At 40.3% G+C, this 16,160-nt stretch overlaps 1 protein-coding gene across 1 annotated transcript in view; it reads right to left on the bottom strand.

Moving 5' to 3' along the window:
• Positions 1–16,160, bottom strand: part of LOC140907676 (macrophage mannose receptor 1) — a 56,184-nt gene that overhangs the window by 19,920 nt on the left and 20,104 nt on the right. Inside the window, exons 12-20 of the mRNA XM_073334153.2 lie at positions 15,277–15,476; positions 14,749–14,870; positions 12,322–12,409; positions 10,019–10,163; positions 9,175–9,210; positions 8,905–9,074; positions 7,590–7,657; positions 3,308–3,408; positions 93–235 (exon numbers count right to left, since the gene is read on the bottom strand). Of these exons, the coding sequence (XP_073190254.1) occupies positions 93–235; positions 3,308–3,408; positions 7,590–7,657; positions 8,905–9,074; positions 9,175–9,210; positions 10,019–10,163; positions 12,322–12,409; positions 14,749–14,870; positions 15,277–15,476 (1,073 nt within the window). The remainder of the gene's footprint in view (positions 1–92; positions 236–3,307; positions 3,409–7,589; positions 7,658–8,904; positions 9,075–9,174; positions 9,211–10,018; positions 10,164–12,321; positions 12,410–14,748; positions 14,871–15,276; positions 15,477–16,160) is intronic.

Genomic DNA, 16,160 nt, shown 5'->3' with positions numbered 1-16,160 from the left:
AAACCCATACTACAATAATAAAAGACAAAAATTTAATTTTTCGTTCAGTTCCTTTTGCAAATAAAATATATGGAAGATGTTTGCTACTGTACCTTGTTATTAAACAAAAGCCAGTTTTGAGGGCATCCCCCTAGAGGTGCAGGTGATGTGGGAGCAACGGTTGAATGAGTAGTACTATTGAGCCTTTCACAGATGAAGCGTTTTGGAGCGCCACAGTTCAGATCATTCCACATACCTGGAACATATTAAATATGGAAAGTAAATTACTGGACGAGATGAAGACTGGAATGAAAATCTACCCCTTCTTATGCTAATTACAGTATAGAAAGTACAGTTTGTTGGCTTTTTCCCCCTGCGACATTTAGGGTCCAGACACCTTAGGGGGAGAACAGAGGATATGAATCTCAAAGAATAAACAGTTGAATCAGCTGGTTGTATACAATGTTATTGTGCTATAAAAATACATCAAGGAAGGTCTTTTATGAAAGCTTGTAATATTCTGAACTTGATTGTCACTATAAGATATGTATACAAGCTATGGTTATGAATGTATGCATATTGGGAGAGAGAGAGAGAAAATTGTAATTGTAACTTTGGTGCAACTTCACCTCCACCTCACCACAGGGCAGTGAAACAATCAGACAGGGAGGGGCAGATGAGAGCATTCCAAGTACCTAATACTGTACAACCCAGGAAAAGGCAAATGGTGGGCCATTAAAGTTAACGGGAAAACACTGAAATGGCTTGAAACTGAAAAGAAAACGCCAGTCTTGGAAAACTAAGAAAGGAAGGAATTTCTCCTACTCTGAATCACCATAATCTGAGAGAAAATTAAAAAAAAAATGCTAACTATATAAGAAGGGAAGGGATTTGAAGGAAAAGGCATCCAGAAACTGAGGAGCAACCTGTAAGTGAGAAGCTGTATGTGAAATGCTGGATCCACTTTTTGACAGGGAGCATGCTGGGAAACTTTTCAAAGGCAAAAGGTAACTTGTACTAGAAAAGGGAATTTATCTGATTAGAAAGTGTAGTGCCTGCGGTTGCATCTTTATGTGTATTTTCTGTGTAACTGTATGTGTTTGCTTCCTCTTACTCATTCATCTTTGAAACTGTGATTTTTCTATTAAATACATGTTTGTTTAGGTTTCTCCCAAGTAAGTCTCTGTTGTACAAAATGTCTGGAGTGCGTGTATGAAAGTGAACTGATAACGGGGGGAGGGCTGTTTTTCACACCTTCAGGGGTGATGAACCAAAAGGGAAAAGTCCAAGTGTCTGGTAGTTAAAAACTCAGGAAGGACAGATTTGGGAAGACTCAGGACCAGTAGGGCTGTTGGTGACACCCTGCAAGGAGTGACAAGGCCGGTGGAAGCCAGGGTGAGACCTTTACACTTGAGGGCTGGCTACTGGTTTCAGGGCCCTGAGCCATAGTTGCATGGTATTAAGGCCCCTAATTTACAAGGCAGGGTGGTGAGAGAGCCACTTACTGATCTGGGTAGTCCCCAATGTCACAGCTCCCAGAAAAATTTTGTTGAAAAAGAATGATTGTTTTCATAATTTCCATGGAAAATTTCAAGTGTTTGTCAAAAAACCCTAAATGCATAATATTTCATCTGAACACCTACCCATTCTCCTTTATAGGCCAGGCTTCCTGGTCAGACTACATCTCTTGATGAGAAGGGAAAGTGCATCATGACAATTGCATGGCCCAGGTGGATCAGTAGAGATGAAGTCTGGCTGGGGGCACCGCCCATAGAGGAGAATAAGGACATGAAGCTCCCAAACTACAACTCTCAGGTGGCATCTCAGTAACATTCAGAATAAATGAATGTTTATTTTGATTTTCAGACAACCCCCCTGCCCCCACCCTTTTTTTTGAGTGTTCACTTTTTGATGAAAAATCCAAATTTTCAATGAAAAGAGACCCTTTTTGCAAAAAATGTTGTGTAATTGAACCCCCAATTTTCCACTGAAAAACAATTTTCAAGGAAAATTTTTGACTAGCCCTAACAGAAAGATGTTAAAGGGTCTCCATGTATGACATACAACTGGATTAAAGGCAATCTTCATAAACAGGAGTTACTTCATACACAATCCTCCTGTTTCCCAGAATAAAGAGAAGTTACCTCTTGTAACTGCTTTTCTCCTGAAGTGTTTGCCTCCACAGAGCCACACCACTATTGTCCTATGCTTGGGATAGTGATCTCAGAACCTTTTTGAAGCAGTATCAATTAGTGCTTACCCCACAAGCCCGCTTTCATTCTATAGCCAAACATATGCAGTGGCTGTACTCCGGTACTGCTGTAGGGGAACACCTATTTATCAGGGAGTTGCTTTGTACAGCTAGCCAGTACTCAAGAACAGTGCAGATCAAAAAGGAATGGAGAAAAAAAAAGGAGGGAAGTGGGGTAAGGGAGCAAACAATGCTAATCAATCTCAGAAAAGCTTATAAAGTTTGATATGCGGGTTAAAGATGCCTCTTGAGGTGATTTAATATATGAAACCATCACTAGCTGCAAAGGCACATAAATCATTTTCTACTATAGAACTACAATAGGTTAACTACTTTTGCAATTTGTTTTACTATGTTATCTCTATCACTATCAACCTAAGATTCTTATATGATCCCCCCCGCCATAATATCTGAGCACCTCACAACTTTTAATGTCTTTATCCTAGCAATACAGGGAAGTAGTAGTATTATTCTCATCTCTATTTTACACATGAGGCACTGAGGTGCAGAGAGACGAAGTGACTTGGATATATTAGGTATCAGTTCTCCTCCCCCATCTTCTGTATTATAAAATATTTATAAATTGTTATTAAATTATTTATGTTATAGTAGTGTGTACCGGTCCCAACCAAGATCGGGGCCCTATTTTGTGAGGGACTACACAAACACATGGTAAGAGACTGTTCCTGTCCTTGAAAACTTATGCTCTTAATAGATAAGACAAAGTTTAGGAGAAATAAAATGTGATTGTCTCTGTTTTCTGATAGAAACTGGGGCAGAGAGTTTAACTGATTTGCCCATGGTCACACAGAAAGTTTCTGGTAAAGCCAGGAATTGAACCACATCTCTTGAGTCCCAGTCCAGTGCCATGCCCACAAAAGGTGACATTTTTAAAAAAGTGCCTCAACTGTCTTAGCGTGATCTGTGCTCCACAGTCATTTAGATACTGCTGAAAATCTCACTCAGTATCAACCCACTTAATATAATAGATGACTTTACATGAAACATGTGTATCACACCCACTCCTATGTTACCCAGTGCAGAGCTGTTATGACACTGAAATATTACTATACTCACCTGTACGGGTATACATGACCACACAGTTTTCATCATTATTTGCAAAGTTTGGTTCATTTGGAGCCCACGCTACATAGTTTATTGGGGTTCCATCCGTCCAGCTAAAAGAAACAATGTAGCAGTAGTTACTGGATAGATCCATTTTTATTTTTTAAGGCCACATTAATCATTTGATTTTACATTACAGAAATTCTAGCTAAACAACAAAAAAGCAGCTTGGTGAACATGGGTTTTTTTAGTAGGAAGAGAGCCTGAGACATAAGCCCTTGTGCCAGATGCCTGGTAGGAGGCCAGAAGCCTGGGCTAAAGTAGTGGTCAAAGCTTTGCTGATATAAAGCAAAGTCAGGTTGTGAGCAAGAGACAGGTCTGCTCACAGAATCTAGCAAGAACAGGGCAGATATTGCAGAAACACACACATTCCTAAGAAGTGCTAGGCACAGAACACTCACACAAACACATTCCAGAAGGGTGGTACACCCCATACCAAGTATGGTACCAACACTCCCCCCCAAAGATAACAAGAACATACTGTCCCCTCCTAAAGATAAGGTTAGGATGACAGTGTGATGAATTGGTATTTTCCACTGAATGCATCCGATGAAGTGAGCTGTAGCTCACGAAAGCTCATGCTCAAATAAATTGGTTAGTCTCTAAGATGCCACAAGTACTCCTTTTCTTTTTGCGAATACAGACTAACACGGCTGCTACTCTGAACTGTGATGAATAGAGATGTTTTGATTCAACCAACATGTACAAGGTAATGGGTGGTAACAACCCACGTCAGGCGGCAGTAACTAACTATATCAGAGGGGCAATATGTAACTTGTTTGTAGTGGGGTATAAAATGAAGTCTCAGAGGGAGTGTCTTTGACTGGCCTGGGAATAATGGAAAGTCCCATCGTTAACTGAACTAGTCCATTGCAACGGGCACATATGTGTTAGTGTACCTGTAACCATTGAACCAGGGCATTAGGACTGTGCTTTGTTGACAATAAACCCGACCAAGTGCCTTCACTACAAACTGAGTCTGTGGTTATCGGGCCGTTCGATCGAGGTTTGCTGTGCCAACTATCTGCGGAGAGCTGGGAAGCACACAGAGAACACACACACACACACCTAAGAACAGCTTTATGTGTGACTTTCATTCGTATTAATGGAAATCATATGGCCAAAGTCCTGGAGCTCAAGTAGAGAATATTCTTTTGTTTTTTTAACTTATATTAGCCCTGTGTTCATAATAACTAAATTCATTTAAATTATAACAGCTCAGTGTTAAACGAATGTCATATGTACCTTATTTAGATAGATATACTAATACATTTCATGTCGATGCATTCTATTTCCCCACCTGCATATTTTCTAGGAGTTCATGGATCACAACACATCACTAAAACAGCTAGCTGAGATAATTACTTGTATGTGTCCAGAGAACAACAATTACAGGCATCTCTGTAGGTTGTTGGGTCAGAGTCCCTACATGTGGATTTAGTGGAAGTTTCCTCAACTCAAAGGCCTAATCCACTGGCCCCAAGCAGGTCTAGAATGATAGTCTCCAGTAGGGGGCATCTCAGACACCCTCACTGTATGCATGCTGCTCTCAGCAATGCAACAATCACTTCTTATCTTAGTGGTTGGTGAAATACTCCCAAAATAAAAGGCAATTAAAAATGAAAAAAAAATCTCAGCTCTCTGGGGAGGAGATGGGCAAGTAATCTGCCAAGGCTGCATATCAGCAGAAAGCAGCAGCTACAGGTGAGCAATTTGTATCTTTTCTTCAAAGATACCCAGCTCAGAACATTCCCAGTTTTGGAGCCAACACAACTCCATGAATGTCTCTACAAGTAAAATTCTAACAGGAAATGCAACACACAATGCTTAACTGTAAACATATTGTTTCTTGTCAGAGACACTTCCAGAGCCATAGAGGAAGAAACAGTATGCAAGAAACTGAGAGAAATGTTACAAGTGACAAGTAGCAGTACATAACCAGTCAAGGAGGAGGGTGAAACACAGGATGGCAGAAGAATAGACTGCAGCAAACAGAATTTCCAGTAAGTAATTTGCCCAGACAGTGGGTGTACGAAGCAGTAGCTCCAAAAGGCAGGACTGCAGCTGGAGCTACTGTCCATGAGTGGACTTCCATTAATGCTAAAGAAAGTCATACAAATAAAGCCATCTGCACAAATGAGCCACCCTGAGTAGTGGAGTGAGTACTCGGCTAAAGATGAGGCTCTGAGTGACTGTGACTCATAACCAAATGTCCCAGTAGATGGCACCATAACACTTTGTCTCTCGGTCCATGGCCATAGATGGAAAAAGAAAGATGTATGAAAACACAGACCTTGGGAGTAGAGAAGGACTTCCTGGATCCCCATTGACATGGGAAAATATAATTAACCAACACTTTTGGAAGAAATTCAGGGGCTGTCCATACAATCACTGAAGAATTTTGGAGGAAAAAAAATAAGTCAACAAAGCCTGTAGCTTATTCACTCTAGGTCAGGGGTAGGCAACCTATTGCATGCGTGCCAAAGGCAACACGGGAGCTGATTTTCAGTAGCACTCACACTGCCCAGGTCCTGGCCACCAGTCCGGGGGGCTCTGCATTTTAATTTAATTTTAAATGAAGCTTCTTAAACATTTTAAAAACCTTATTACTTTACATACAACAATAGCTTAGTTATATATTATAGACTTATAGAAAGAGACCTTCTAAAAATGTTAAAATGTATTACTGGCATGCGAAACCTTAAATTAGAGTGAATAAATGAAGACTCGGCACACCACTTCTGAAAGGTTGCTGACCTCTGCTCTAGATGTTGAAACCATTGCCACCAGAAAATAACCTTCTAGGTAAGGAATGTGAGCTCACAGATATTAAGTTTTGTCTCTGATGGCTCATAGTGAACTCTTGAGCCAAAGCTGGAATGCTAATATACAGGGAAACAATGTCAGCATGGGGAAAAGACATTCTGCACAACATGGGCGTCGCATGGCTCTGGCATTTGGGGAGGCTGGCCCAGGTGCCGGAAGCTCCCCTGGTACCTGCATCATGGCTTCACCTCCTCCCCCGAGGCCTCACCCACACTCTACCCCCAGCTCTGCTCATACTCGGCCCCCTCACCTGCAGCTTGCTGAGTCATTCCACCCACTCAAGACCCACCCCACCTGCCAAGTCCCTCTCCTCCTCCATCTCCCCTCTCACAAAGGTGCCCCCGCCTGCCACTCACTGAGTCCTTGCCCTTCCCCCAAAGACCCCCCGCCCACCACTCACTGAATTGCTCTATCGCCCTCCCCCAAGACCTCCACTGCCCACTGCTCGCTGCATCCCTCCACTCCATGCAGGAGGGGAGAGATTCAGTGAGTGGCCAGCACCTCAAGGAAGGGGGATGGAGGAGAGGAGGGACTCGGCAAGTGGCGGGTGCCTCGTGGGAGAGGCGCAGCAGGGATAGGAAGAGGTGGAGGGCAGGCAGGGCCACAGGAAAGAAGTAGGAGGAGGCCTTGGGGCAGAGTGCAGGCGGGGCCACTATGGCCCAGGCATCCACACTTTCAAAGCTGATGAGTTGGTGGCTGCACTGCAAGGGAGGCTTAGCCTCCCCTGGCCTATTATACCTGCCATCTATGCTGCACAGGTTTTGAATAAAAGGAGATGAAGCCTCAGCACTGTTGACTATGCCAGAAGCACAAGACATGAGAATTAGTGTCCAGGTGAAAATCTGAAACTAGAAAAAAGATTTTCAACACAGTAAGGAGACAACATCAAAGCCTAAAGAGCATGAAGGGTCAGAGAAGCCACATAATGAAGCGTCGCGGAGGTGAGGTTAGGAGTGCCAGTTGGAATCACAACAGAGACCCGTAATCAACCACAGCCAGAAAAGATCTGACCCTTTGAGAAGTAAGAGGGAGTGATGCAAGAGGCTCACTGCTGAGAATCAACTGATTAGAATTTGGAACTGAGTTCTGCACAGGGGTACAGATCCAAGAGTGGGGATTAGCTGAGATGGGTATCTTTGCAGAAACAATTTTGCAGATCAAACAAAATTGCTGAACTTTTAAATATTCTTGTCTATCCCCTAACTAACTTCTATAAAATACATGTTTTTATTTATTTTCTAAATAAAAAAATTATATTCTGGAAATGTTGTGTCAAGATTGAGCCTCAAACAAGTTTTACCCCCACCCCTCTTTGAAATTGAAACTGTAATAACCCCTTTAAGGACAGCTTTGCTAAATACAATACTTGTACCATGTTCTACAAGCCTGATGTTCATTGTTTACTTACCTAAACTTTTTATCAAGGCTCACAGTTAAACCAATATAAAGGCAATCCCCAAAGTCATAATAGAAGCTCTAAAACAAAAATAAAATTTTAATTAAATGTAATGACATAATGTAATTCTGGTTTCGTGCCTATTGTACAGCATGCATAGTCAGCAATGATTTGTTAACTTGCTGATGGTGGAGGCATTTTGCCATAGTATGGATTATATCTGAAGAATACAAGTCCTTCACCTGATTGCCAATATTAAAGTAAAAAAGAAAAGTAGAGCAGGATGAAAATGAAGCAGAGGAAAAGCTGGTAGGATATAAGAAAACCTGCCAGGCTGGCAAATTTTAAAACGAAGCAAAAGTACATTTTGAAAGAGTTTAGGAGAGTTCTCTGAAGATTTTCAACAAAATTGCAAAGAACATTGTTGACAAACATACCAAATACTTTGTTTTGCTGCAAAAAATAATTTCCCAACCAACTCTAAGTCTCAGTTGTCTGGGTTAAAATCCTTTAAAATGGTAAATCCATGGCTCACCTTCTCCTCCTCTACCTCACCACAATTTATGTTGCAAAATAGCAGAGAAAAAGCCTCTTTCAGAACAAGACCGTGACTCCATGATTTTATATGGAATGAGGTTTCAGCAGATCCCTTGCATCCCATTGTTGTACCACTTCAAAATTTTTACATGTGCTGATAGCTCAGTAACTCAAGGTCAGATTTTGCATCCCTAATTCCGTCAAAATGTTATTGAGTTTAACAAAGGGAACAGCTCTAGAAGCTAACAACAGTTAGTTTGCATTGTATTTCACTTCTTGTAAAAAGAAAAGGAGGACTTGTGGCACCTTAGAGACAAACAAATTTATTTGAGCATGAGCTTTCGTGAGTGGACTGCATCCGATGAAGTGAGCTGTAGCTCACGAAAGCTCATGCTCAAATAAATTGGTTAGTCTCTAAGGTACCAGTAGCTCACGAAAGCTTATGCTCAAGTATATTTGTTAGTCTCTAAGGTGCCACAAGTCCTCCTTTGCTTTTTGTGGATACAGACTAACGCGGCTGCTACTCTGAAACTTCTTGTAAAGAAGCTGAGGACTTATCCACACTTGGAAATATACCAAGATAAATGTTCCAGAGTACTTATTTCAGTACATTTCCAGGTGCAAACAAGCCCTGACCCTTGCTGGATGTTACCTTCAGAGCCTGACAAGGTGGTGCAGATATATGGCATGACAGTGCACACTTTACAATGTTTCAGAAGCAGATTGTGAGAAGTGTCTGGGTGTGCTGCACTGCATTACCCATTTCTGAAATAGTAAATATGTTTCTTACATATCTCCACAGAAACTTTCTTTCACTTTCACCCTCGATGACAACAAGATCTCCAGAATTCTTCTTGCAGTACTCTTGGGCTTTTTCCATAGGCAAAGTTTCATGGCTGAAATAGTATGCCTTGTCCTCATATATAATCCATCCATCTTCACTGACTTTATATGTATATTCTGCAAGATAAATAATGAAGACACATGTACAGTATCTCTACAACAGGTTAGAATCATTACATGGTAACATTTTTCTGGTAACAGGAAATACAAAACCTACCAAATGTGGTACTTGGTTCAGGTTTTAATGTTGCTCCTGTAAAATAAAATAAAATCAAATCTGAATGTGTTTTATATCTCATGCATGTTCTGTCCATGACATTTATTATTACAGTAATTATCATTTTAATGTGGAATAAGAAAATAAACCCCAGCATTATTTAATACATTTTCCATGTATTGACATACAATTCATAAGAACATATGACAATGTTTAATATTCAACAAAATATCATTTTAGGCCCAATCAATGGTTAAGCTTAAAGAACATATTCATGTCCTCAAAGTAGGATTTCAGATATTGATAATACAAAGTATAGACCATAAGCTACTTTAAAATGTGTGTCCTAAAACATGTTTCAGGTGATGAAATCCATGACTCCTATTTAAAGTGAAGCGGTGTCTTCCATTTAGAATGCAATGAATAAAGTGTTTTGATGTCCTCAAGCACACACTAGGTTTCAATATCTTTTCACTGAAATACTTTCCATCAAATCTGGAAGTTGCAACAGCTAACAGATGTTAGCATTCAGTATCCTCCCAGCCCCTTCAGAGAGCCAAGAGTTTTTCATTAAATTGGCACTTTCAGCTGGGTGACCCTGCTATGTTGTGGTCTCTTCATCAGGCCAAGAAGAGCGAGTGAAGTCATGGTCGTAGTCATAATGGAAGGGAGCCTTTTGATCATCTGTATGTCTAAATTTAATTCAGAGGTTTGAATTACCACCTCCCACTTTGTACCCACTGTGTTACAGTGCTCTGTTTGCATGTAGCCTTATGAACAGTCCATGAAACTGACTCAACTGTTTGTGTTTAATATTCTAAATTAAAGAAGGAAGTCATCCTACCTTTTTTTATTTGGCAAATCCAGTCACCCAAAGTTTCACAGAACATATCGTTCCACTGCATGGCAGTGTATCCATTGAACATTCCACATTTTTCATTTCCGTCATAATTATTGGGTTCTCCGTCTGCCCAGTTTTCATAGTTTACCTTTGGTAGAAACACAACTCTGTGACTATTTTCCTTTCAAAGAAGAACAATGGTTGTGCTCTGCAAGGGCAGAGGGACCCGGTTTCATTTCAGCCCTTAAATCTTGCACCCATGGGGACAGTCAAGGCTGGGACTATTAGGGAAACAGCATACTCTGTCCTTGCCAGGTGAAGGAGGAACACCCTGTGACTCTTCCAGCTCTGTCTAGCCCCTATCAACAAAGATACCAGCCATGACATGGGCTATAAAGATGGAGCAACGTGGGGCAATGGCCTAGTTTTGCTACTGTTGGGATGGGGGAGAGGGTTGTCTCTTTGGGTGGTATAGTTCCAGTTTAGGTTTTGCTGATTCCAGTCTATTAAATAGGCGAAAGGTAACAAAAGCTTAGTTGGACCTGTGATATACAATGATTTATAACAGTAAGTAAAAGATTAAGACAAAGAGACTTGTACAAACTGTTTTGTTTAAACAAACAGAACCAATTAGGGAGTCTCCAGTCTTTCGACAATATTACAAAAATTGTTTTAGTAACAAATTCAGATGTTGCTAGGATGAAATAAAGCATCCATGAGTGGAGCCAATGTGTTTTGATTGGTTAATTTTGATGGAATGAGGTTGCCATGACTTTTGGGCATTGCCTTTTTACCATCTTTGTTGGCACCTTTCCTCTTATATGCAGGGATCACCATAGCTAGACAGTCATCTCCAGACTAGACTACTCAAATGTACTCTCTTTAGGGCTACCATGAAAGGTACTCAGAACATAAGATTGGCCATACTGGGTCAGATCAATGGTCCATAGAGCCCAGTGTCCTGTCTTCTGACAATGGCCAGTACCAGACACTTCAGAGGGAATGAACAGAGCAAGGCAGTTATTGAGTGATTCATCCCCTGTTGTTCAGTCTCAATTTCTAGCAGTTGGAGGAGGTTTAGGGATACCAGATCATGGGTTTGCATCCCTGACCATCTTGGCTAATAGCCATTAACGAACCTATCCTCCAAAGCACTTTGAGCTCAGCATCCCCTTTCTGGGTTTGATACTACTCAGTACATGGAAAACTAGGCTGTTCACAGACGTCCTTCCAGGAGCCATTAGCAATCCAGACAAACAACTTAAAAACTGAGGCAATCCTGGGATGTCTCAGAAAGTATCCAGCCAAGCCCAGCTCTGAAAACAGTTCAGCCACAGTTTCCAGCATACGCTGGGGACTTTGGTGCAGTGATTTTCGGCCTTTTGCCTGTAACAGTCTCTCTTTGCTGGAGCTGTGCCATTTCTGTTCCATTGTCACCACAAGAGCCAGGGTGCAAACATCATGGCCACATTCTATCTGTTTGTACAGCCTCTAGCACTTCCTCAGTATAAACATTCAACAATATTAATAGTAAGGGTTGGAAGAGTGACAGGAAAGTTAATGCATAGAATGGAGTGGGGAGGAAGCTGAGGCCTGCACCCTGGGGGAGCAGTGCCACACCCCAGGAGGACCTTTCAGCAAAGCAGGGAGAATGAGAGAAGCTAGAGGTGAGAAAACCTTGTTATTCCGGCATTCTATCACATCCTCCCCTGGGCCTAGTGCAGGATTGTTCCCTATTGAGTATTTTCAAGTGCTTTGTCATCTGGCTGAAAGCATCCCAAGCAATAGGGCTCCTGCTCCTTCCCAAATGTGACCTCTTCAGTGAGGCAAAATCTTGTACTTTGTACTAGACACTCCTTGGCCACATCTGCAAACTAAGACACTGAATATTCTCTATAAGGCCCCAAATATTAGACATCAACTATTGCAAAGAATCCAAGTTCTGCATCTGCTCCAGCTGGTAGGGTTGGAAATCTCTTCATGGCCCTGGCAAAGTTTTAGATTTTCCAAAGCAGTAAGAAATCTTTCAGTGCTTATGCAAAGAAAATAATGCTTGAAGTAAGCTGTTTAAAGCTACTAAATTATGCAGCTACAATTGTGATGATCACTGATCAACTGCCACTGTAAAAAATCCTGCAATAGTAAGTAACAGATATATTGCCTCATGTAAATGCTGTTATGGGATCAAACAGGGTAGCTTAAGGTGGAAGGAGGGCAGAAGCAGAAATAGGTTGAGTAAAGACTGCATAAAAACAATAGGATAAATTCAGAAAGCCAACTCTGGTACAAAACAATGAATTACTCACTGGAGAGCCATCACTCCAAGTAAACCCTCCGTCAGGATCAAAGGCACTCAGACCCATCCAATATGATTTATGGACATGAGCTCTTTTCCTAAAATATTATATATAAATATAGATAGAGAGGATGGTATATAAATCAAAGCATGCATATCATTATACACAAAACATTTTAGGACTTGCAGCATGTCTATAAGTTTGAATGTTTCCTATTCAATATCTCTAATATGCACTAAAGACATAAGAAATATTTTGCTTCCCTAACACGATAATTTAAATTACTTACTTAATTTCCAGCATCCCGAGCAAAATATACTGGGACTGCACATGGCAGTAGGTCGAGTCATACAATGCTTTGCAGGAAAGGCCCCAACTGCTGAGTTACCACCTACAATGATGCAGTGGTAAATGCAAATTAATGCCATAGTCCTGCAAAGAACGTAAGCATGTGAGTATGGGACTACTCACGTTCACGTGCTTAAAGTTAAGCATGTGCTTTAATGCTATGCCAGATCAGAGCCTTAAATTACATGCACTCATACAAGGCTTGGCATGGTCTATGCCTAAATACTTTTCTTAGTCTCTCTATTGGTTTTTTGCCTTTATTAACTAAGAAAAGATCCTTGTGGAATATGAACTACTCTTTTATTTAAAAATGGTTCATCCACTTATTTAATTATAGACAGGCCCAAAATATAAACTTTAACTCATTGAACTAGATCTGATTGAAATTTTTCTAATGAAAAATATTTTGTGTGGATAAATGGCCCTGTTTCAAAATAAAAATGTGTAAAAAAATTTTTTTTTCCAAAACTTTTCATTTATTCAACAAAATCAGAAAAAACAAACCAAGAAAAATATCCCATTCATTCTACCTTCCTCCAGATCTCTGTGTTTCCTTCCTCCTTCCCTTTTTCCAGTGGCAAAAAAATTAAAAAGTTGGGAAGAGGAGAAAAAATTAATGGAAAGAAAAAAGAGAGGCGGGGAGGAGAGGGCAGGAAAACCAAAGCCAAAAAAACTGAGAAAATGAATTTTTTTCCAAAATGAACATTTTGAAACCATTTTTTTTATAATTTTCATGAAAAAAATTGAATAAATGAAAAATTGTTCCAAACCTGTGGAATGTAAAGGGATTTGAAATGTTTACTCTCATTCTTTTTCTTGTTGTTGTTCATTTTGGATCATCTCTACACTGCATCTATTTCCTACAGATCACTGTCACATTCCTCCATGTCTTTCAGACATTTCATCCTGGATGACTCATCATCTGCATAAGCTCAACATGGGTAAAAATGCAGAGTTCCAAATTTTCAGCAGTACCCAAGAATGCCATTCTAGTTGATTATGCCATCCTCCTCCCTGTAAGCAGGGCCACAATCTGAATGTCATCTTTGACACCTTCGTTTTTTCCTCCCCCAACATCCAAGCCACAACAAAGCCTATTGCTTCCCGCAGAATTTCATTTAAAAATCCCTTCCTATCTATCATAATGGTGAACTCTAGATCCAGGTCCTAATTACAGCTCACTATTGCAACCTTTTCCTTGCCAGTTGTTTTGATACCCACTTTGTTCCTCTCCACTCACAATGCTCTGCCAAAATCATCTCTTCCACTGCTACCTCTTTGAAGCCATCAACTCCTAGCTCCCCACAGATCTGTACAGCAAGTCTAACCAATTTTCCTCACTTTCAAGAGCCTACATCACTTAGCCCCAGAGAGTACATCTGAGTCTGCCTTTTTGGCACTCCCCTATACCTTCTGCCCTGACACATGGAAACACCTCTCAATGCCTGTTTGCATAGCCACCCCCTCTCCTCTTTCAAATCCCTTCAAAAACCTTATGTCTGCAATCTCACATACATAGAAAATTAGTATGAAAATCTGAGAATAAAAATGAGAAAAAAGTCAGAACCACAAAGATGTACAGATGGCTAAACTGAGTAACTGCATGATTTTACTAAAATGCTTTCACCCTTTACTTATCACCCTCACTCACAGTATCATATCTAAAGTCTAGACTGTAAGATCTCCAAAGGCAGGGGCCCTGTCTTTTGCTGTCACCTCCCTACCATTTTCTTGAGTATGGTTAATAAATAATAAACAATAATAATAAAAATGTATGTCTGTTGTTCGGATATATTGCTGTACTATCTTCAGTTAACTCTGGACCAACTTTTAGAAACTCCCAAATGACACTCAGAAATCCGCACAGATCAGAAAGCTGATGCCCAATTTTGTTTAATATGAAGTTCAAATGCTGCCAAAGCCCACCCCCACTCTTTTTAATGCAACACAAATGTTTATATTTGAATAAGAACCATGATAGAGACATATAGATTTTCAGCTGAAATGACCTCTTTCGGAAAGGATATTTTGTGTTATTTTCATGGAATAAATTTCAAGTGAAGGAATAAGGGCAATGCAGATACTCACAAGCCATTTATTATATTTTGCTCTTCTTCACTATGGATAGTGGCCAGATCTCCTCCTATAGCTCTACAAAAATCTCGAGCCTCAATCCATGTTTTCATATGTTTTCGTCCATTCTGAAAATGCTACAGAGAATTGTACAATTAAATACTGTGCTGGGCATCATAGAAATTAAGAAAAAACATCTGTTGTGGTCCATCTTAGTCTCCCTGTCTAACACTGCCTACATTCATCCTTTGCCTTGTGACTGCTGCCAAAGTGTTGGTCTATGCCTGGTCATCTCTTGAAATTGGTTACTGCAACCTCATCCAGTCTTCCTTCTCTGAGTCTCTAAGAATCCCTACTGTAGTTTCAATTGACTATGGTGCTCTTCCTCACTTTCTGTCCTAAACCACTGGGAAATGCTTGGTATCCTTGAGGATAAAAGGAGCTATGTTGGGTCAATTGAAGCCAAGTGTTTCTTCAAATTTATCTGCTTTATGCAGTTATAAGAAAGCATGAGTACTTTGGGTTCAGGAGTTTAACACCTACTTTGAAGCATGAGCTACTGTGGGCACTTGAATGCCATCCATCTGGGCATGAGGGGGCAGGAGTTGTTGTTGGAACAGGAGGAGGGGTCACTCCCTCAACCAATTGTTTGCAGAGAAACATTGATTTCTCTTCACAGTTCACAACATCCCATAATCCAGCTGTAGTTCCAGTTCTCATGGCAACACAGCCTGGCTCCCTTCCTTCATGACAAACAAAAGAAAACAAAACTAATTAAAAGAGTCTTATTTGAATTAACTTAATGATCTCTTCCCAAAGTATGTACTTATTATTCTATTTTTTTTTAAATGTATCAAGTGGCGGCTATAAATTTTGCTGCAGAGTCAAAATCACTCAATGTTATGTGTTCCATATGCATACGCCCACCAGCAACTGTGGTGTGATTTAAATAAATACGAAAATTAATAAATAGTAGTGACTTTGATCATGAGACTTAATGAAGAAGTTATATAGAATTTCATTAACAAATATAGAAGCTGGATTGAGCCAACTTCAAATCCCCAAGTAACAAATGAGTTAAGGAAAACTAATGTCCATCAAAAGCAGCATTTCCATATAGTGTATTAGGAAGGTATTTCTAGCATATCCAGTCTGATGTATTTATTTTTAGTACAAATGAAATCATTTCAATAATGTAGTCTGCAAATTTTTTAGTTTTATGCTGGCAGACCTTCAGAAATGTTCTCTAATTTTGAGACCCTCACTTTTTAGATGTCTAGAAAGACACCATGTGACACCTTGTGCCCGATTTCCAGAGGTGCTGTCCCCACACTGACAGCTGGGCAAAGTTTTTCAGAAGAAATAGTTTATTTGCTGAAAAAAGTATTTTCGGTCGACCTGAAACAATTCACAAATGTAACATGAAT

The sequence above is a fragment of the Lepidochelys kempii genome, chromosome 2 (assembly GCF_965140285.1).
Source record: "Lepidochelys kempii isolate rLepKem1 chromosome 2, rLepKem1.hap1, whole genome shotgun sequence".
NCBI classification, from domain to species: Eukaryota; Metazoa; Chordata; order Testudines; family Cheloniidae; genus Lepidochelys; species Lepidochelys kempii.
This window is presented reverse-complemented; position numbering and strand designations above follow the sequence as displayed.